Source organism: Lepisma saccharinum, chromosome 1 (assembly GCF_977018435.1).
Source record: "Lepisma saccharinum chromosome 1, izLepSacc3.1, whole genome shotgun sequence".
Lineage (NCBI taxonomy): Eukaryota > Metazoa > Arthropoda > Insecta > Zygentoma > Lepismatidae > Lepisma > Lepisma saccharinum.
Genome location: NC_139229.1, coordinates 125,520,282 through 125,542,029, shown reverse-complemented (window position 1 = coordinate 125,542,029; position 21,748 = coordinate 125,520,282). Strand labels below are relative to the sequence as shown.

Sequence of the window (21,748 nt, the reverse complement as noted above, 5' to 3'; positions counted from 1 at the left end):
GGCCTGAACAAGGCCACCCAGTAATGCCCATCCCTCACCCACCGCCCCTCCCAAGCCATCCCATCCCACCTGGCCTGAACAAGGCCACCCAGTAATGCCCATCCCTCACCCACCGCCCCTCCCAAGCCATCCCATCCCTCCTGCCCTCCCTCCCAACTCATCCCACACACTCACAGTTTACGACGATCCTGGTGACGAAACAGTCCTTTTTTTCATTCTGCAGAGTTGCCAGGTCCCCATCGAAGAAGAAGCGGTACGTAGAACGAAAAAAGCACTGTTGCGTCACCAGGCTCGTCGAAAACTGTGAGTGGATGGGTTGGGTTAAGAGGGGAATAAGGTGGGGACGTTACTGGGTGGCCTTGTTCAGGCCAGGTGGAGTGGTTGCACTCATGGCCGATATATAGGCCCTCTCTCATCTTTTGTGAACTGAGGTGTTGGTTGGTTGGGGTAGGAGATGGATGATCTCTACCCGGAAGCAGTCGTTGAAACTGATGATGTGGTGGTTGGTATGGACAGCGACAGTGAAGTCCGGGTTGTGGGTGGAGGCATGGAGGTTGAGGGCAGTTGGTTTCCCCCAGGTAAAAATCACCACAGATGTTGCAGGTGAGGATGTAGATTAGGTTTGAGGCATGGCAGTCCCTTGGGGATGGAGGGTAAATTTGCCAGTGGCCGTGTGCACCTGGAGGGTGTGAGAGGTAATGAGGATGGGGTAGGTTTTGCACCTAGGGCGGTTGCATTTATGGGCAGGGGGGTGTTTGTTGTGTGGTGTAGGAGTATTGTGGACCAGGATGTTTTGCAGGTTGGGGGGGGGGCACTCTGGGCTTGTCGGGAAATATGTTTTTCGTTTCAGGATCACTGTGGAGAATGGGGAGAAGAGTGTGTAGTGAGTGTGTGCCTAGTGTGTAGTGTAACCACCTTGCATGACTACAGAGCTCCTAACCAGCCATAAATAACATTTTACTGCATAGGCAAGCAACCAATTAGGATGAGAAATGACAAAAATCATTTAAAGTGTGTTCAGATTTAATTATGTCACAATTAATGACATTTCAATAAAATGTACTCGATTCTCCCTTTTAATGTTTAAACATGCAAAAATGTATTGTATCAATTGATCATCACAGTTGAAACTATGATGTGCCACTATGGATTCCCCCCATAAGGAAGTGACTGATAACTAGGGCTCGGAAGTTAAAGAAAAAGGTGGGTTTTATTTGTTCTTTCTTGCCTTCTTCGACGTTTTTTGGCTTATTGGTCTTAACGGCTTTATTTTGCAACTTCACCTTCTTTCGACTAAGTTTTTACTGCCCATTCTCAATTCAAAGCATCATCAGTTCATCACCGCTTAAACATCCTTTCTGAGTAAAGAAATAAAAAAAGAGAAATAAATATATTTGAACCGATCCCTGAAACAAGAGAAAAACATTTTTGGACGACAAACAGGTACGGTACAAGATTCTTTAATTATAACTTGTCTGGATGCTCGCGCTGTAAGTGGTAACTTTCTCGTTTTGAAGCTTTCAGCACGGTGTATACGACCAGACAGCACATGTCTGCAAAGATCTCAAGGTGCCACGCAGAGGGAGGGGATGGGGAGGTTAAAACTGAAATTAATTAATTAATTTGGATCACATTTATACATCCTTTTTTCCATTTTTAGGTCCTTTTTTTTTATATATATATATTTTTAGGTCTTTTTTGGCAATTTATAGGTCTTCAACTTCCGAGCCCTACTGATAACTAAAGTGATACCACAATTCAAAATTATAAGCTTTGTTCAAGTATGCTGCATCAATACATGCAAATGCTTTATCTAAAAATTTGATACTACTTCTTTTTTGTTTCTTGCATATAAAATCTTTTTATTGTGTTAAATGTTTATTTCTAGCATGATTTGAGGAAAACAACCTGAAAAAAAAATACTATGACTTTTACTACATTCACTATTTTTAGTATTATAAGCCCTGATAAGCCTTTTCTTTAAAAAAGTTTTCTAAATTTTTTTTTGACAATCATAGAACCTCACAAGTATATAAAGCAATAATTTACAACATTTTCTGAAAAAACCTGCGTGGGGAAAACTGGGCTGGGCCCACCTGGGCCAAGCCTGATACAAGGTGGTATACAAGTGTGGATAACAAATAAGAGTGGGAAAGCATGGATCAAATGTCATGATATAGGAAGGGTTGGGGGGGGGGGACCTTCTTAGAATATGTTATCTATAGGTTAGCCATCTTGGAGTCAACTTCACTTTCTCAAGTAGAAAGGTGGTTATGTGACATCAAAACTGGACAGAATTTCACTATGAACATGATGGTATAGTATGCTTAATTTCAACATAACAACCATTCACCTGTTTCAACCCTAAATATTTTTAATTACAGTTAGCTCGATTTACGATTATATGCAAATAGAAACTGGTGGGCATTGTTCTGATTGTGTTGTGTTCTTGTAAAATATCTCAATGAATGTAACTTAGATATGAAGAAATTTCGAGAAGTTGGTACAATTGAATGATTGATTTGCTATATTTTACTTTGCCTCTTGTGCCATCTTTGGCTAATTTTCGAAGATGGGGATGAGTGATGGTGTGATGAAATTGATGAATGGTCACACACAAACATCCATGCCCAGGCTGGAATTCGAACCCTGGAACCCTGACACTGTAGCGTGATGTGCTAACCACTTCGCCACAGGTGCCATCAAATTGGTTACAATTACATGATCAACTACCAACCCATGTTTAACGGAAAACATTTGGGTTCTTTTGTAGCATAATAGTAGTTCCAAGTGTTGAAATTACACACGCCATGTTCCTTATAACATTCTATCCCATTTAAGATAATTAAATCTACTCCAAGATGGCCAGCATGTCATCTTAAAACATTCTCTCCTTTTCTATATTGTGATCAGGTTGCTTGATGTCTGTTTCCAGTTCCATATTTGATTTAAACAGGTGTTTCCGCTCCTAGGCCAACCTGCAGATCATCACATTGACAATTAGTAAAATTAGAATACATGGACATTTTTCAAGTAATAAATTCACTTACCGTGAAATCCGTGTAAGAGGCAACAGATGATGTTGGGCTACCTTCAGATGATGTTTGTTTGTGGATATTTTCATTCTGAACTGGCCGTGTACGACTTCTTGAAAAAGATGGTGGCTAAAAAAAAGAAATTATATTATACAATAAATTCACACTACTATCTGTGACAAAAATATTGAATTGAGCCTTCTGTTTAAGTGCTTGTAAAATTGTACTCCATGGGAGGAAAAACTTCAAATATACCTAATTGGAAAGCTTCAAATATCAATTTTTTAATACAAGTCATCTGAAAATTATTCTTCATTGTATTTTATTATCATAAGGAAAAATTAACTAAAAACTGTAGCTTTCTCTTCCATTTTGCAAGAATGGGGAACTTAACTTCATACAGTTCATAAACAACTCTTGATATAATATTGAGATTTTTTGCCCTTGAAGACTGATTATTTTTGCACCTCTGTGGAAAAAGTCAAATGCAGAACTCCACTAGATGCTTCAAAAATTGAAATTTTAGGGAAACTTACAATCTTGAAATTCATATTTGCTAATTCAATTAAATTCTAAAAAGCCGTTTATGTGACATTTGATCCAAATCCAGAATTTTAGCATGTGCATCTCAAGCATAACGACAGATATAACTTATTATTTACCACTCCTATTATGGTAAATGTGCAGATGACGTATGGCGAGATGCGGCCAATCTCAGACTTCGTGGGCTGCAGGAGACTTCCACAGGGTTGCGACTTTGCTACATGCCTGCGGGGATATTGGAAGTGTGTTCCATTGGTCCGATCCAAAGAATTGTGGCAGTGTAAAATAATGAATACATAATTTGTCACATTATCAATGAAATACATTTTCTTCGTATACCGTAGTTTTTGTTTATTTTCTAGCTTCTATCCAATCTTTATACGAACGTCATTTTCTTTGTATCATTTTATGTCGCTCATTTAAACAGAGTAAGTGCAACGATGAGCATGATTTGATGAAGGCGATGAAAGACCTTATTAAATATTCGAACCCATGACTTCTGGTTTACCAGTCTCCTCTGTATAAAAAAAATAATGTGCCTGCCATGTACAGCAACTTCATAAAGTAAAGAAGGGAAGTACGAGTGCACGTAAGGGTTGCTGTGGATGTGTGCGAGTTCAGGCAATAATTCATGGTAGGAACACAGGTGTGATAAAAGAAAATTTGCATTAGTCAATTGCATCATCTCAACAATGCTTCCCTGTGCGGAACAATTCGATTAGTAACCAAAACGTTTGGCTCACTTTTCGTGTCAAGGCTGCCAGCTTGATGCAGAGTTTAAAGGGCTGGTGGCAGCGTTTGGCAACAAAGCGGACTTGCTCATAGTGACGAGACGGAAAATGTGTTAGCCTGTTGACAGGAAAAACAATTGTCATTTTCAATTCGTACAATGTGAAAAGACATGAAAATTTGATTTTTATTCCATTCTCACAATTTAGATATGCTTTGCATCGCCATTGGGCTGACCAATACAGAGATTGCAACACCGTTATTTAACATTAAATGTGGCTGTTCCACAGATGATAGCAACATTATGTATGGCAGAGATATTTCCACATAAACAAGCTTCAAGCACAAGAAATTTTGTATTTTTACAACTGGTTTACAAGAAACTACACACAATTGAATTAGACTTGTGCAAAAAACATGAAAAAACTACATTTTTATGAAACTTTTTGTCAGAATAGAGAACAGAGTTCAAATCAGTTTGTCTTGTCTAAAAGCAGACACTTCTGGCTTTCCAATGAGGTATATTTGACTTTCTCCCTCCCTTGGAGAACAATTTCACAAGCACGTAAACAGAGGGCTCAATATTTTTTGTCACGATAGTAGTACAAAACTTCAATTTACCATGATTCATCAGGGTAGAAGGAACTAAAGAAAAGCAGCAAACGAGACTAGTTAGAGGTATAGAACTAACAATGAAGCAGATGGGGCATTTTGTTATGCCTTTTCACAGATTAACAACTTACTCTGTGGCACACCTCAAACCCAAAGGTTTATTGCCTAAACAACAAGTTTTCCATTTGTTCCTACAGTGGGAAATATCAGTCCAATCTTTAGCATCCTTGTCTCATGTTTATCTCTACATTTGTCTTAGTTTCCCCATAGATTCCTTACCATAAGATTTATCAACAGTCATCCTGTAAACTTTTTTTCTCACCTATGCTTACTACGTAACCTTGATACAATGATTATGATCATTAGAGGCACATATTTTTGGTAAATAAGAAAGCAAAATTTCGGTACAAAAACGGAGTCAATTTCAGGTTCAAAAGCGGTAAATAAAATAAAATATCTGTGTTATAGTGGTGAAAAATTGGATGAAAAGTAGTAGATAAAAAAAAAAATTTGGTTTCAAAATTGTGAATATAATCCTAAATTTGATTTAAAAACTACACTTATTCCATTGAATTAACATTTCACTTCTAATAGTTATCCGAGTATTACGTTTATTTCTGTGTAAACGAGTCCATATTTGCTACTCCAATATTAACAGCAGAATTAATCAATTTTACGGGAATTGCATAACTCTCAGGACAATTCAGACCTCGGAAGGTGTCGCGTTGGTGAATAAACCCTAAATTTCGTGTTTAAGAGATAATTTCGCTTTTTGCAGTTCATTTCGCATTATTTCGTGACAAAACATGGTCACAAAATCCATCTCACACCTTCCAAAAACATGAAAAATTAACACTACAATGTGTTTTTTTTACATTTCGTTTTTTCGTCAAAAACGAAATGTGCATGCCCCTAATGATCATGCATGCATTACATTTGACAAATATGTTAAAAAGAAAGTACATTGAGCAGTTAGTGTAGAACATGCTGTAACATCTTGTGTATAAACCTACTTAGTGGAACATGGATAAACAACAGAAGTCCACAAAATTGTTTCAGATTTACAAAACACTATCCTTTCATAAAATATTCCGGAAACAGAAAAATACATGAATATTCTACGAGAACTTTTGAAATTCTACCCAAGTTACTGGCATACACAGTGGGGGACTGATGGGGCTACAGCCCCCTTCGAAATATTGAGAAAACCAGTGGTAAACCAAACCTCCCTTAAAATAACCCGATTGTAATAATTGTTAGGCGACAGTTCTAATTATATGAAATTTCTTGTTGTGTATACCATCCCCTAGAAAGCACCTTTACAATTATAGCCCCTCTTGGAAAAAAAATCCTACAAATGCCAGTGACCCAAGTGGTGCTTGCTCCACATTTACGTTACCATAGAACTGCCAAAAAAACAAAAATGTGCTAAAAAGTACAAACAGTCTGACCTTTTTTCATGAAACAACTTCAGTATAATTCACTCACAAGAGAACCATTGATTGATTGAAATGTCTAGAACATTACTAGTCATGCTATAGAAAATTTACCTATATTAAAATTGATTAAAGAACATGGAAGATCTGGAGAATTTTACACCCTAGTCAATACATACCGGCCTTATTTCTAAATATTTAAGTTCAGTTCCCCCTAATCTTCGATTCTTAGGGGTAAGTGGAGCAGGAGTTCTTGGAAGTTTCCGCTTCGTGGTGTTTGCCTTTGAGCCCAATCTTGTTTCTTCTTCAATCTCTCTGATTCGAGTGGTTTTCTGCAAAGGGCGGAAAAAATACAAATAATTCACTACAGTTAATACAATTAAAATCTTTTACTTAACGCAGAGAAATTTCAATTTTGCTCTTTCAAGGTGCTCAGCGATCAATAGCAGTTGGATCTTTATTACTCTAGTTTGTTATATTTTCTGCTTATGAGAGCCTTTACACAGACCAATACAAGGAGGCAGGCCACGAAGTACCCCTGGATTTTCCTTGGAAAGTATGTTTAATTGTTGTTGATTTGCAATCGTTCGACCATGATGAAACACATGAAACTTGATTTAAAGTGTAAGCCGCAGCGTCCTTGTCACGTTAATGAACTCTCTGATGGTGATAGGACATGGTGCAGAATTCAGCTGTGCTACGATCTTGATGGTTGAACTATCAGGTATGTGATCACATCGCTGTAACAACCACCACCACTGTAATATTGGAAACAAAGGGGGGTATGCCCACTTTGTGACCACCCTGTATACAATGAATGCTGCAATTACTACAAAGCAGCATTACCTGAATTTCTTCTATACAAGTAGTTCAGTCCTACCAATGGCACTTTTAATATCATCAGCAGCTAAGGGTGGGCCAATATGAAAATTTTGTCAAAACCGATAAAATACAGACATCTAGGCACACATATTTTTGGTAAATAAAAAAGCAAAATTTCGGTACAAAAACAGCCAATTTCAGGTTCAAAAGCGGTAAAAAAAATATTTTTTTGCTGTTATAGTGGTGAAAAAGCAGTATATAAAATGACATTTTGGCTCTTAAAATGTGAATATACCGTATTTACATGTGTATAATGCACGTGCGTGTATAATGCGCACCCTGGTTTTTGATAGGAAAAGGTGACAAACAATTATATCTCGTATATAATGCACAGTACAATCCAGGTTCAAGAAATTGCTTTCTTATTTGTAGGTTGTAAAGCTGTTGCTATGCCGATCAACAGTGAATGACATCATTCCTATTCAATGAGTTACCTCTTCCTATGTGGACCCAGTGTCGCCAAGGCTTTGAGCGGAAAATTTGAATTCATATACATAATGGAGAAAAATCGTAATAACTCTGGCACTATGGGACCAATCTACTTCGGATAACTTTTGTTTTGCAGGTAATCCATCGGTGCATGCAACCACATAAAATTTGGATGCCCCAAGCACGGGGGGGTTATGGGCAGGGGCTGCATCCCCCGAATTTCAATGAAAGAAACATAATGAGGAGTTTGCCCCCTTTTCTCCAACTACTTTGGGGAGAAAACCGGAACTTTTGCTTTTTTTTCAAAGAATGTACCTTCCGCAACAGAATGAAACTTGATTTATGTTCGTGGGTGCAATACACTTTGAATAATAAGGCAAAACGTAAAACTGTTTTTTTCCTCAAAACAGCGAATTTTAGCCAATTTGCATATTATTCATAAAATTGTTATAACTGACACTATGGGACTAATCTACTTCGGATAACTTTTGTTTTGCAGGTAGAACATCAGTGCATGTAACCAAGTAAAATTTGGATGCCCCAACCATGGGGGGCTTACGGGCAGGGGCTACATCCCTCGAATTTCAATGAAAAAAAACATAAAAATGTGGAGTTTGCCCCCCTCTTCTCCAGCTACTTTGGGGAGAAAACCCGAACTTTTGCTTTTTTTTCATTCGCACTTGCATCTTGTGTAGCTACTGTGAATCTATTTCTTCCCTGTTGATTTGGCTTTTTGTGGAAATATTTCCGGAAGGAAACAATTGTGCCTTAGGGAAATCGATGAGCTGTTATATGATACGAACTGTTTTATGGTGAGGCCTTTCCTAACAGAGGAGGGAAGGGAGCCTTTGCAATTGTTTGTTTTGTCTCTACTTCTGGATAGCCTCACGCTTCTGGCGCCTCTGGCTATCGTCAAGCTTCATTGCATTTCTAACATAGAGGCGACAGAAAGCTGACACAGCCAAACCTCATCCAATCACCTCTCTCCTTGCCCCCCCCCCCCCCTTTCCGCCACTACTTCACCTGCATCACCAGGTCTAAACACAAAGAAGAATGTGTGCCTTATCAGTACTAAATCACAGCGTTGGAAGCTTGGAGGAAAACAGCATCATAAATACCAAGCATTTATTGTGTCTGTCAACTGACGAGAGCCAACAGGTGAGCCCAAGCCCAAACACGTGACATATTCCGAGAAAGGAGGGGGGGGGGGTGTTGGAATTTTCGTAAACACGATTGCAAAACATGTTCGCGAACGAACTGTCAGTGTTTCAACCTCAATATACAAATATAAGTGTGGCAAACCCTCGATAATTGTATCTAAAGCTGTTTGTAACAGATGTGTTACAGCGGCTACAAGGGACATACTTTTTTTGTAACATATGTGTTACGGGGGCAGACTAAGGGTTAAACATGAGTAAATACGGTAATCCAAAATTTGTTTTAAAACTGCACTTACTACACAAAATAAACATATCCCTTCTAATAGTACATTTATGTCGTTACCAGAGTATTTCATGAAAAAAGGGGTCCATTTTTCTTAAATATTTACAGTAGAATTAATCATTTTTCCGTGAATTGCATAACTCACAGGATAATTCTGACTTCAGAAAGTTTCACATCTGTAAATAAACTCTAATTTAGTGTTTCAAGAGTTTAATTCGCATTTTGCAGTTCATTTCGCATCATTTCGTGACAAAACATGGAAGGAAAATGCACCTCACACCTTTCAGAAACATGAAAAATTAACATTACAATGTGTTATTCCACATTTAGTTTTTTTTGTCAAAAACGAAATATGTATGCCTCTACTGATATCAAATTTCGCAATATCTTAGTGATTCAATATAAAATTGCAAATGCTCCTTGAACATGAATAGTTTATTGACCTCTTTAAATAAAGCATCAGGTGACTGCAATGGGTTTTAGTTGGGAAAGCAAGCTGCACATTTAGACATTTTGTTTACAAAACTAGGCTATATGGATTACGTGTTGATAAAACAAAAAGAGTTCTGTCTACTTTAACATGAGACAAGTGAATTTAATGCACTTTGGAAACTACCAAGTGCAAAATAAAGTTCTCTATAACTTGAAAAAACAAAAGTATGCTGAAAAAGACCAAAAAAAAAAAATGCTTAAATTTTCTCTCTCAAGCAAAAAGTGGCTAATTACGTATACATATGCCCCAACAAAGCTTGTTTTTTCATAACATGAATTTCTATAGATTTCAGAATATGTCACTCATCAAAAAAAATATATATGTAGGCATGGAAACCGTAGCCATGTACATGTTATTTAGAAGGTGGAAAATACATTCAAGTGAAAAAATTTATGTATGGATGTGTACCTAGGTATATGCACTGAGTTTCAAGTAAAATATCAGACTGATTACAGTAATTTTGTGGTAAAAAATGTGTGATGAAAATTGCACCTCTTTACATAAATTATGTTCTAACACTGCACACAATACATATAAACTTGCAGAGAAATAGTGGGTACCTTTGTTTTGTCTAACATTTCCATGCAATTAAAAACATTAGTGGATAAATGTGCTAAATATTTTAACAAAGAAAATTCTTCCACTGGATTTCCTAGATGTCCAAAAATTATTTCCATATTACACATTCATAAGATGCCATGGCATGCCACATGATTCACAAAAAGAAAGAAAAACTTTTAACTTACCCTGGTCATTCTCTCATTGTTCTTCCTGTCCTCGTACTGTTTCCACTGACTTTCTACAGCATCTTTACAATTGTTTCCACGAATGAGAAACTCCTTTCCATTCTCTTCCTCCCAGGCATCAATAAGATTGAATAACTCTCCTTTAATTTTTGGCAGATCCTGGAAAGAGAGACATGGCAACCTTTTAGTGTTTAGCCTTTCTGCAAGAAGGCAATACGGAACCCTCACGGGCGAAAGTGAATTGGCGTGGGTCTTTTAATTTTTTAAGTCGTAATGTTCTATTAAGATTGTCTTTAACTTTTGTGGTTTTACCTAGGGATAGTAGAGGGTATGGAAGTTTTAACAGGATTAGCTCTTAGGATTCCTTTTGTACCATAGTTATTCCTAAAATATCCTTGTTTTTAATTCAATTTGACGTGGCTATGAGGTGATCTCGCTAGTCAAGAAGGAACCTGATGAAGGGTAAAGTTGATTCCTGAAACGTTTGGAAATTTTACATACTCACAAATCTTAAGTAAAATAAGTTTAGTATTTTTTTAAAAATATTTTTTAGAATACTTATTATTCTTTTAGTGTGTAGATGATATGACAGTTATCTTGAGACCAAAAAGCACCTAAAAATTGTGTTCCTATGGATACTGGTCTAGTCGGTAGGGCATCTGACAGCCACGCAGGGACCCAGGTTCGATTCCTGGGGTGGGTGATCTAAGGTGGGAATTTTTCCAGCCTTGTTCCCGCATATAGTGGCTCTATACTCAGGTGCAACCAAACTTGACAGTGATGTCGTAACAGCATTGCAAACTTACAGCGTTCATACTTTCACTAAGATTTTTCCCTTGTACAAGGGAATGAAATTCAATAGATTAAGATACAAGCGAAGGAATTTCAAAATATCACAATGCGAGGATTCTTTCAGAATATAGTAACGTATAATAAATGACCATTAAAATGAGCACAATACATAAACATAATAAACTGTACGAAACTGATTTAGATTCAGATAATGAATGTGGGATGGCAACATGCCTTCGAACGACAAGTTTGCGAGACTAACACAAAAATATAGTTCCTTACTTGAAGCACGTTGCATCGTATACAGTACATAGAAATGTATTACAGATATTAGATTCTGAATAACTTGTTGAAATGAAGAGTATTCGGTACAATTGTTTTGCTGAGTGTCAAAGCTTAAAAAAATATGTGTGGATTCGTTGACCCTAATCTCTGAGCAGAGTTGCAGGTCGAAGTGATGGTAAGGGAGAGTCTATATTTGTCTGCTGGTTATCACGCATCCTCAGCGAGTGAGATCCGGGCAAGTGTTTCGCTTGCGTGTTACTTTAAATCGCATTGTAAAGGGAAAACTATGAATAGGGGGGGTTGTAAACATATTCGTATTTGCGACATACTTGTGATGAAACTCAGATTTCAATTGTCACAAAAACGTTTAGGAGCAATGGGAAAACAATTTCAAACAGTGAGAAAAGTGACTGCCGCAATTGATTGACATCCTGACCCATAAGCACATCAACATTAGGTGTATTTTGCACGACCTGAATTTGTATTAAGATAAGGAAGCGTTCGTAGACGACATTGTTGCTTGGCTCCACCAATATCTGCACCAATAAAGGGATATCGGATCGTTGTGAAAAAAAAATCTTCATTGCATGTATGAGACATGAGTTAATGTCGGCCTTTGGCCATTCTGTAAATTAAGCTTGGGAGGATACAACAGTTGTTTCACATTGCAAGCATGTATTTAGGGGGGCGGTCCATGGGATTTGGACCCCCAACCCCCGAAAGACTTAGCAAGTACAAAAATTAAATTCAAAATATAATTGCTTAGCATTTGCTGTACAATCGATGGTTATACCCCGCTGAACTTATTGAAAGGCAAGGAATTTGGCTCATACGGCTTCCAAAGATTTATACACACTACTACAGGGAGGTTATTGCAGCATGCCACCGCAAAAGCGTCTGCCGCTTACCGGCCTTGTCATGCATCAGGTGCCGGCAAATTGCGTAACAGATAGCCCGTTACACAAACCGCTTGTTTTGTAATGTTTCCACTTTTCACAATTATAGTTACAATTACAACTTAAATAAGCACGTACCTTGCCGCAAGGATGCTGGAAAAGGTGTCCTCTAAAATACAAATATTTCTGGCACTTTATTTCTGCCCATATCGCTTCTGACAGCAATGACTCATCCAACATAAAGGATTCAATTTTTCATTCTTGTCTTGCCTTCGAATAAACAAAACCGTGACTCTTATTTTGCAGATAACACAAGATTAATCCTTTTGAACACTAGAGTCAGTGGCGTGCCCAAGATTTTCGAGGGGGGAGGTTACGTATACATTATTATGCAAAACGAAAGCGCAGATAAACGAATTATTTAACAGTGTCACTTAATTTTAACGTGTGAATATTTTTGAAGTAAAGTAGCGATCATACACTGTGTGCGTTTTTCTTTCTGAGAGCGCCATTTGAAATAAGCACTTTTCCCCTTTTGCTACTATGGGATAAACTGAATATAAAAGGCTATAACTGCTCAACAACTGCATCTTTTTAAGAAATTTAAATTCTAAATGTAAGAATGAACAAAAAGCAACATTTTATGTAAATTCCGACAATTGTGAGTCCAGGGGGAAACGGGGGCCAAATCCCAAAGTTCTATTTTCCCCGTAATTACGCAAAATTTCTGAACGTCGTAATTTCCATATTTTTTTTTTTTTTTCAAAGTTGCGGCAGGAGCATTACATATCCTCATAGAGTAGTCTTTTGTTGTGCTTCCCTCAAAATTTGGTCCATCCAGTGTCTATAGAGCCGACGCTAGAAGCGAAATTCCTCAGATGTCGCAAGAGCGTCAGCGGCTTATCGGAGTAGTGGTAAGCCGCGAGAAGCCTCTCGATACTACGCGAATGCGACAGCTGTCGGCTACCAGTTGTTTAGACGTGTTCACTTCGGTTTGCGTTTATCAGTACTCGTGTTGTTTATACTGTGTTATTGAGTTATTAGTTATGCCGCCAAACAAATATAGTCTTGAACAAAGAGTTTTTATGTACGATACTTACGTGAAAACGAACTCTTGCAGAAAAGTAGTCAGGCGATTCGCAAGAAAATTTCCTGGCAATCCTGTTCCGGACAGACATACTGTTTACAACCTCGTTAAAAGATTACGAGAGACAGGATCTCTTGAACCTAAGAAACGTGTTTCCAGACGACGTGTTCTTACGGAAGAAAAGCTAGACGAAATTGGTGAACGACTTGAACATACTCCAAAAAAATCCCTCCGTCGGCTTGCTCAGGAAACAGGCATTTCAAAATCCTCAGCACGAAATGCCACTAAATTACTTAGATTAAAACCCTACAAAATTACAGTGGTTCATGAATTGCAACCGCGCGATCACGCGACTAGAGTTCGATTCTGTAACTGGATGCTGGATAATATTGTTGCTGGCAGAGTAAATCCAGAATTAATCATATTTTCAGACGAAGCTTGGTTCGAATTGAATGGCCGAGTTATTTCACAAAACAATCGCTATTGGAGCGCAGAAAAACCTGACCTTGTGCATGAAGTTCCGCTCCATCCTGCAAAAATTGGTGTGTGGTGTGGTTTGAATGCGCACAGAATAATAGGGCCTATTTTTTATGAAGGTACTATCAATGGTGAAAGGTATCGAAGAGACATACTACAACCTTTTTTTGAACAATTAACGGACATTGAATGCCAGCAGTCATTTTTTTCAGCAGGACTGCTACTGCTCACACTGCTTATGAATCACTTAATTTTATTGCCGAGATTTTTGAGGACAGAATTATCAGTACTGAGTTGTGGCCCTCTCGTAGCCCCGATCTTACTCCTTGTGATTATTATTTATGGGGAACATTAAAAAACAAAGTGTATCAGAATAACCTGCGTACAATAGAGGATTTAAAAGAAAATATAAGAAGAGAAATTGCCAGAATCACACCTGAGGAGCTTATGGATGTTCAGAGGAATTTCATACGCAGATGCCGGAAATGTATTCGTGTTGAAGGAGGTCATTTTCAACATCATTTATAACACAGAAGGTTAGTGATCATCATTATTATTATTAGTTTTAAATATAATTTTACACTTTCGGTTTGCTTTATGCGCCGCGATGCTGTCTTCCCTTTCTGTCAACCGAGGATAAAGTAGAGATGTCTAAGAAAGATTAGATGTCTGAAATAAGGTTGTAATTGTAACTGTAATTGTGAAAAGTGGAAACATTACAAAACAAGCTGTTTCTGTTACGGACTATCTGTTACGCAATTTGGCGGCACCTGATGCATGACAAGGCCGGTAAGCGGCCGAAGCTCTCGCGGTGTCTAAGAAAGATTACATGTCAAAAATAAAGTGCCAGAAATATTTGTATTTTAGAGGACACCTTTTCCAGCATCCTTACGACAAGGTACGTGCTTATTTAAGTTGTAATTGTAACTATAATTGTGAAAAGTGGAAACATTACAAAACAAGCGGTTTGTGTAACGGGCTATCTGTTACGCAATTTGCCGGCACCTGATGCATGACAAGGCCGGTAAGCGGCCGACGCTTTTGCGGTGGCATGCTGCAATAACCTCCCTGTACGTACAATAATATGCATGAAATATTAATCACCAAATTTACCTTTCGTCGATTCCAATAGGCAATTAAAAGTGATCCTAGTGCAATTATTTTTGCCTATTACAATATGATCATCTAAGTCCTTTTTTGTTATTCAATAAATATTCAATTCTATGTCTATTTGACATAAATTTACTTCCCAGGGCTGTTGCTTTTACACAAAACTTTGGCAACTTAACTATACGTAAGTTACATAATGGATAGATGTTGTTATATATCTTTTACCATTTTTTACCTATTCATGTAATAACAATGCAATATTAATTAATTTACATATTCAATTAATATTATTTTAATTCAATATAATTATTCTAATTATTATTATTATTGAGACACTTGTTTGGAACCCCCCCCCCCTCAAATGTATTTCTAGATACGTGCCTTTCACATTGGTATGCTCTTGATCTACACTCAAGAGTTCAGCCCTAGGAGAAAAATGGAAGGTTCGTTGTTGTGTATGTAGGAAGCAAAGATGGTTATGTGAAAAGTGTTTGTTATTTTGTTCAAGAAAAGACGTTGACGCAGCATTTTGAGATGTGGTTCATCCATGTTCTACCCAATCTGCAACCAAATAGCGTAATTGTCATGGATAATGTTTTTAATGGAATTCATTACACGTATTCAAAACATTAAAAGGCCTTTAGGTTCTCAGTCCAAATATATGTTTAACTTTGTAATTTGTTTATCCTTTCGTTAGCACCAAGCATTGACATTTCTCCGCATGAAGATCAGCTGCACACAAGAACGTTCCGCTCCTCCCATATGCTTTCTTTGCGGACTCTGAGATGCAAATGTGACTGAGAAAATTTTTCATGCTTGGTGTGAAGTGATACATCAAGTTGCAGTGCAGTCCCAGCTGACGTCACTCTCAAGATAGGTTGCACCAAGGTATAGTGCTCAACCGACCACAATTAAATGGGTACCTGGAGAGGAGGGGAGATAAAGGCAACAGAAGCATGGTGCTGATCACCTCCAAAATGGCTTAGATCAATGGCCCTACCCCATCCCCCTATATATGCCTCACAGCATGGTGCAAAGTGCATGGGAAACTTTACTTTTTACACAATCACTTTTTTTGGTAAAAAGGTAAAAAAAAAGGTAAAGTGTTCCCATGTGCATAGCACCATTCCATGTAGGCATATATGGGGTGTGGGGGTAACGCCCCCCCCCTTTTTGATCCGGTCGTGAGTGGGGTGATGTGATCAGCATCACGCCCCTGACCCCCCAGGGTTTCCCCCAGGTACCCATGTTATTCGACGCTGGGTGGGCGCCGGGGCCGCTTCCATCGTTACAAAAGTTCCCAGATTTGAACCTGCCGGAGATTTATGTAATTTAACATTTTGACAAAACAATTTCAAGATTTTCCAGGCATTTTTGAAATTCATTTCTAGACCATTTTAGCATCATGCTTTAGCATACTAATAACCAAGCTCTAAGTATTAAACTGCACTTGATTACTAATTTAAGTGAATAAACTTTATTAAACACTGTTCAAATTAACTTAACTGAACTGGAAAAAAAGATAATTTCATTTTCCATTACCAGATCCTGGCTGGTACCAAAAACTCCCAACTTTTCCAGGTCAGTAGGAACCCTATTTTAGAGATCTCCATCCTCCTGAGATTATTTACGTTGCGGTAAAATATTATCTGATAGATCTTTTAGTGTACTAAATTTGATCTTCAGAGAAAGCAAGAAGTTATTACCCTACCTTCTGAATTTTCTTCCTTTCTTTTTCCTCTTGAAGCAGTTGTCCTCCTCTGTTTTGGTATCGATTAGGATCGTGGGCCTTGTCATCCAGTTTCAACAACTGCTTATAGAGTTTCTCATGTTCTGCTATCAGCAGATATATATTCCTGCAAAACAAGAAGCACATTTTAATATGCTTTAAATACATTTCAAACCTTCTAATGTTAAATGGCAAAATTTACTCACAAAATCTTTAATTGTTACTAGGGATGGACTGACATGAAACTTAGTCAATAATGATTGCAAATGTTCCTTGAAAAATATGTTTCATTAACCATCTTAATCAATGTATGTTACCAGGTGATTGTAATGGATTTTGCCTTTGAAAAAGAACAGCATACTTAGGCATGTACTTTACAAAATCAGGGCCCATGGATTATATGCTGACATTTATAAAAAAACAACGTAACAAGATTTTGTCTCATACCTAATCAATTTCAAGAGTTACTATGCCAAACCCAAATGTAAGAAGTGGCTAATACAGGGTGATTATTAAGTTTCGATCCATTTTTGTGAAAATTGTTGATATCCTCTATTTTTATGGGTGATGTGAAAGATGCCGACTGCAGAAGAGAATAGTTGTGGTGTGTCCAGGCAACTCTCAAAATAAAATTTCACAAACCTGCTACAAACAGAGCTAATATCAGGCTAATGGTTCAAAAATTCAAATGAACAGTACTGTGCTAAACATTTAGGAAGGCTCAGTGTAGCAGCCGAAACCGTGCAACAGGTAGAAGATGCCATCAGCAGAAGCCGAAAAGCATCAACAAAAAGGCTAAGCTGGGAGTTGTCTTTACCACGACAGACTGTGTGGAAGAAGTCATACCACCTTCAGGTGGTGCACAAGTTAGAAAGGAAGGACTATGCTTGTTGCGAAAAACAGTGTGTGCAAAGCTGGTACAGGCAGTGGAGGACGACAATTTAATGGAACACATGTTGTTCAGTGATGAAGCCACATTCCACACATGTGGAACTGTCAACCGACAACTGCAGAATGTGGGCTAATGGACAGCCACATGAGGTACTCCAATGGGAACGAAACACCCCCAGAATCAATGTGTGGTTGGGGGTTCACAAAAGTCCAAGGTATACAGCCCATTCTTCTTTGCAGGACACACTGTGACAGGCAATGAGTATCTCGATATGCTGCAATTGTTCTTTGAACCACAATTGGAACAGCATGGCATCTTGCAAACCGTGCTTTTCAAACATCATTTTGGAAAAACTATTTGTGCATACTTGGATGCTAAGTTTTCACATACGTAGATTAACAGGGAATTGCATGGGGCTACATCAAGTCACATGTGTACAGGGTAAAGAGCACCTCTCTCAAACATCGCCATCATCGTATCCAGCATGACATTGGCAATGGTCTGAAAGGTGTTTGATAAATGATGTGACGTGGGAATCCATGTGTAGATGTGCAGGTACGATGAGGTGACACTGTCATGGATTCTTTTCTGTACACCCCTTATTATGGCCAATATTTTTTCTTTCAATGTTGATTATGTGTTACCATGTACTAGCGAGTTCATTCAATAAATTTGTTCTAATCTCAAATCTCCTTTTCTCAAAAAATTTAAGAAGACTATCTTTACTACAGTGAGTAAGTTGTGTGTAGCAGTGAAAAAAAAAATGTGCCAGAACAAATAATAAAATGGTACAAACTAAACACACATTATTTACTCTTCATAATACTGGCACAAGGCATGCTTCAATATTTATTTGCATTAACTATATATGATTATGAACACATCAAGTAAGAGTATGGCTTTAATTCAATAATGGATAGCAAGCTGAAACCTTCATACCACACATGTGGACCAAAATGGGCCACTAACACTCACCTATTCCTCTCATAGTGTTTGCGAAGTCTATCCAGTTCTAGTTCATGCAATTCCACCAGATCTTCAGAATAGTTTTCAGAGAAGAAAGCCGGAAACTCTTCTCTGGACTGATCTGTACTGTAGCACATTCGTGTCCACCAATCTCGGATCTCCTCCCTCATGACTTTAATAAATTCCTTCATGTTTTGCTTCTTCAGCTCCTCACAGCGGTCAATCTCTGTCTGCAACTACACAAACAGAAAAAAATTAGTAAAATGCTTGCACTGCTAAAGAAAGGAAACATACAAAGTGATAACGGTTTTGTTTCTCTACTTGTTTGTTTGACCCAATTCCACTTTTAACTAGTAATTCCAATACTATTTACTAGGGATAGATCGATATGAAATTTTGGCCGACAATGATACAGTACAGACATTCTACCGATCAGATGTAAAATTCCAAATGATCCTTGAAGAACCTGAACGGTTCATTGACCTCCTGAATAAATGTGTGTTCCCAGGTGACTGCAATGCAAAAGAAGTTTCATATTTACACATTTACTTTCCAAAAAAGTAGGGCATGCAGATTATCCATAAAAAATATAACAAAATGACAGAATTTTGCACTAAATTCTAAGATGTTTATAGATATATCAGATCGGTAAAATAATCTGTAATTTTACCGATAAACCGATACGTCTTTATTGGCCGATACCGATTAATCTGTCACATCCCCAATATTCATCATTTTTCATCGATACTTAAACATTGGAACAGCTTAAAATAGCCCAGGTATTTATTTTTTCAACATGGAAGTGTTCCATTGCAATTATACTATAGCAATCTTCCAAATTTTACTTTTAAATATTCGTAATTTCACATGAGTACCAGAAAATTAAAATAACTATATTATAACATAAATGACAAAATCCATTTTCCACACAATACTGGTGAAAATTTAATCAAAATCACGCATAATGTCCAGGACATTTAGAATGCGCAAGTGACATGTGGCCCTTTGCGGACCCTGATACCCACTTCAGAAAGTACAAGCTGGGATCAGTGATTAAGTTGCAACAGATGCTTTTCAATGCTGATATACTGGTCTCATTTCTATCTTTTTGTGTCATTTACGAAGCAGAAGCTCAACATGGAAATTTTACACTAAGATTTGACACCCACAGGACATACTACGTAGAGATTTCAGCGAAAAATTGTGGCTCTACCAACTGAGTTACCGAGCCAGCCCGGGCTTCATCTGATTTTTTGCCGTCACCGTCAGACAATTCTACACAGGTAAAACAGCAATAGCGAAAAATCAAGCAAGCCAGGGCTGGCTCAGCAGCTCAGTTGGTTGAGCCTGAATTTTTTGCTGAAAATTTCCACATATGGAAAATTTACCAGCACTAACGAAAAGAATGGACTTTTAGGTGTAAGCATGAAAATAATTTGTAACATTAATATCTTGAGCTGTGGTGGTCTAGTTGGTAGAATATTTCCGGACTTGTTCCAGCATAAAGCTGCTCTGGGGCTCACCCAGCCTCAAATCAATGGGTACCTGGGGGCAAGCCTGGGAGGTAAAGGTGTTCTGTTCGAACACATTGACATGTCCAGAGATGTCAATAGGTTCAAAAGGATAGGTCATTGCAATAAGTACTCTTATTATGGCTGTGATTCAAGGCTTATGCAAATATTGAAAGTACATACTGTACTCACTCAAATACCCTGTGCACTTTTTTGCCTTACAAACGTGGCAGAAAATGGGGGTGCGCAACTTACTCGAGTATAGAGCTTATCACAAGGTGTAAACAATTTATCCTACGGAGGTATGCAACCCGTTATACAAGCTTACAAGAGAAGGAGTGGAGGTCAAGATGGTATCTCACAGCCTGTGTTCTTGGAAAGAAAACTAAACAAGTTTGCCATAATTCGTGTATCAAGTGGAAAAAATCATTCTAAATATCTCCTGGTTTAATTAAATCACAGCTCTCTCTCCCTGCACAGCATTATGTGCGTTGTTCCTTAACCTCCTCCTCCTCCTTTAAAAAATTGGGTCAACTTAATTCATGAAAAGCTTGCAGACAGAAGGAAAAAGAATATTCTCCTTTGCGTTTTGCCAAGGGAATCATTCTGCAGTCACAGTGGTGCCAAGAAAGAGGTAAAGACAGCAAGGCTAAATTTCCAGAAATAGAAGGTGAGTTGCATGACTAAGTTTGTGAAAAACGACAATTTGGATTTGCAGTTTCTGCAGAAATATGTCAATTGAAGGCTCTTTCACTGGCAAAAGAAAGTTCATGGATTTAAAGCAAGTCTGGGTTGGATTGTCAGGTTTTTTTTAGACTATACAATCTGAGTTTAAAAAGAACAACAACTTTAGCCCAGCGACTTCCTGATCCATTTGAAGATAATATCCTAAGTTTCCAATGTTATGTGATAAATTTGAGGAAAAAACATTTATATCTTCTGTCACAAATTGGTAATGCGGATCAAACCCCAGTTTATTTTGAAATGCCATCTGACTCTACTGTTAATAAAAAGGGTGAAAAAAAATGTTCTTATGTGAACTGGTGGATATGAAAAATAACGATGCACAGTGATGTGTGTTACAGCAGATGGAAGAAAACTTCCGCCATATATTGTGCTAAAGAGTTAAACTGTTCCCAAAATTAGTGTCCCAAGGAGTTTTTGTGCAAGCACAAGAAAAAGGTTGGATGGACGAAAGCCTAATTCAGGATTGGAGCAAGTGTGTGTGGCAAAACCGACCTGGAGCACTTTTAAACATGACAAACATGCTCGTAATGGACAGTTTCCGTGGCCGTACAACCCCTGCAGTTAAGCATATTCTAGATTCAAAAAAAGAACGACCAAGTGATAATTCCTGGGCTTAACATCAGTTTTGCAACACCTTGATGTGTGTATAAATCGGCCTTTCAAAACTGCTCTAAAGGAACAACATACAAATTGGATTTCCTCAAATAACCACCAGTTTACACCAGGGAAGAAAATTAAGCATCCTGATGTCAACCTCCTTTGTCAGTGGGTTAAAAATGCATGGTCCCGCATTTCACCCATGTTAGTGGAGAATTTGATTGATTGATATGTTGTTTTAAGTCCACTTTTATGCACAGTAAGGCTAATCGGGACTGGACCTACAGTTTAAAGTGGGATCCGAACCACTT

General features: G+C 37.9%; 1 protein-coding gene across 2 annotated transcripts in view; it reads right to left on the bottom strand.

The window, feature by feature from the left end:
- LOC146000614 (protein regulator of cytokinesis 1-like) overlaps positions 1 to 21,748 on the bottom strand; it is a 54,649-nt gene that overhangs the window by 11,551 nt on the left and 21,350 nt on the right. For both annotated transcript variants that reach the window (XM_083138373.1, XM_083138371.1), the window contains exons 8-12: positions 18,592 to 18,818; positions 16,707 to 16,851; positions 10,349 to 10,507; positions 6,535 to 6,687; positions 3,051 to 3,164 (exon numbers count right to left, since the gene is read on the bottom strand). In XM_083138373.1, coding sequence (XP_082994499.1) covers positions 3,051 to 3,164; positions 6,535 to 6,687; positions 10,349 to 10,507; positions 16,707 to 16,851; positions 18,592 to 18,818 — 798 coding nt within the window. The remainder of the gene's footprint in view (positions 1 to 3,050; positions 3,165 to 6,534; positions 6,688 to 10,348; positions 10,508 to 16,706; positions 16,852 to 18,591; positions 18,819 to 21,748) is intronic.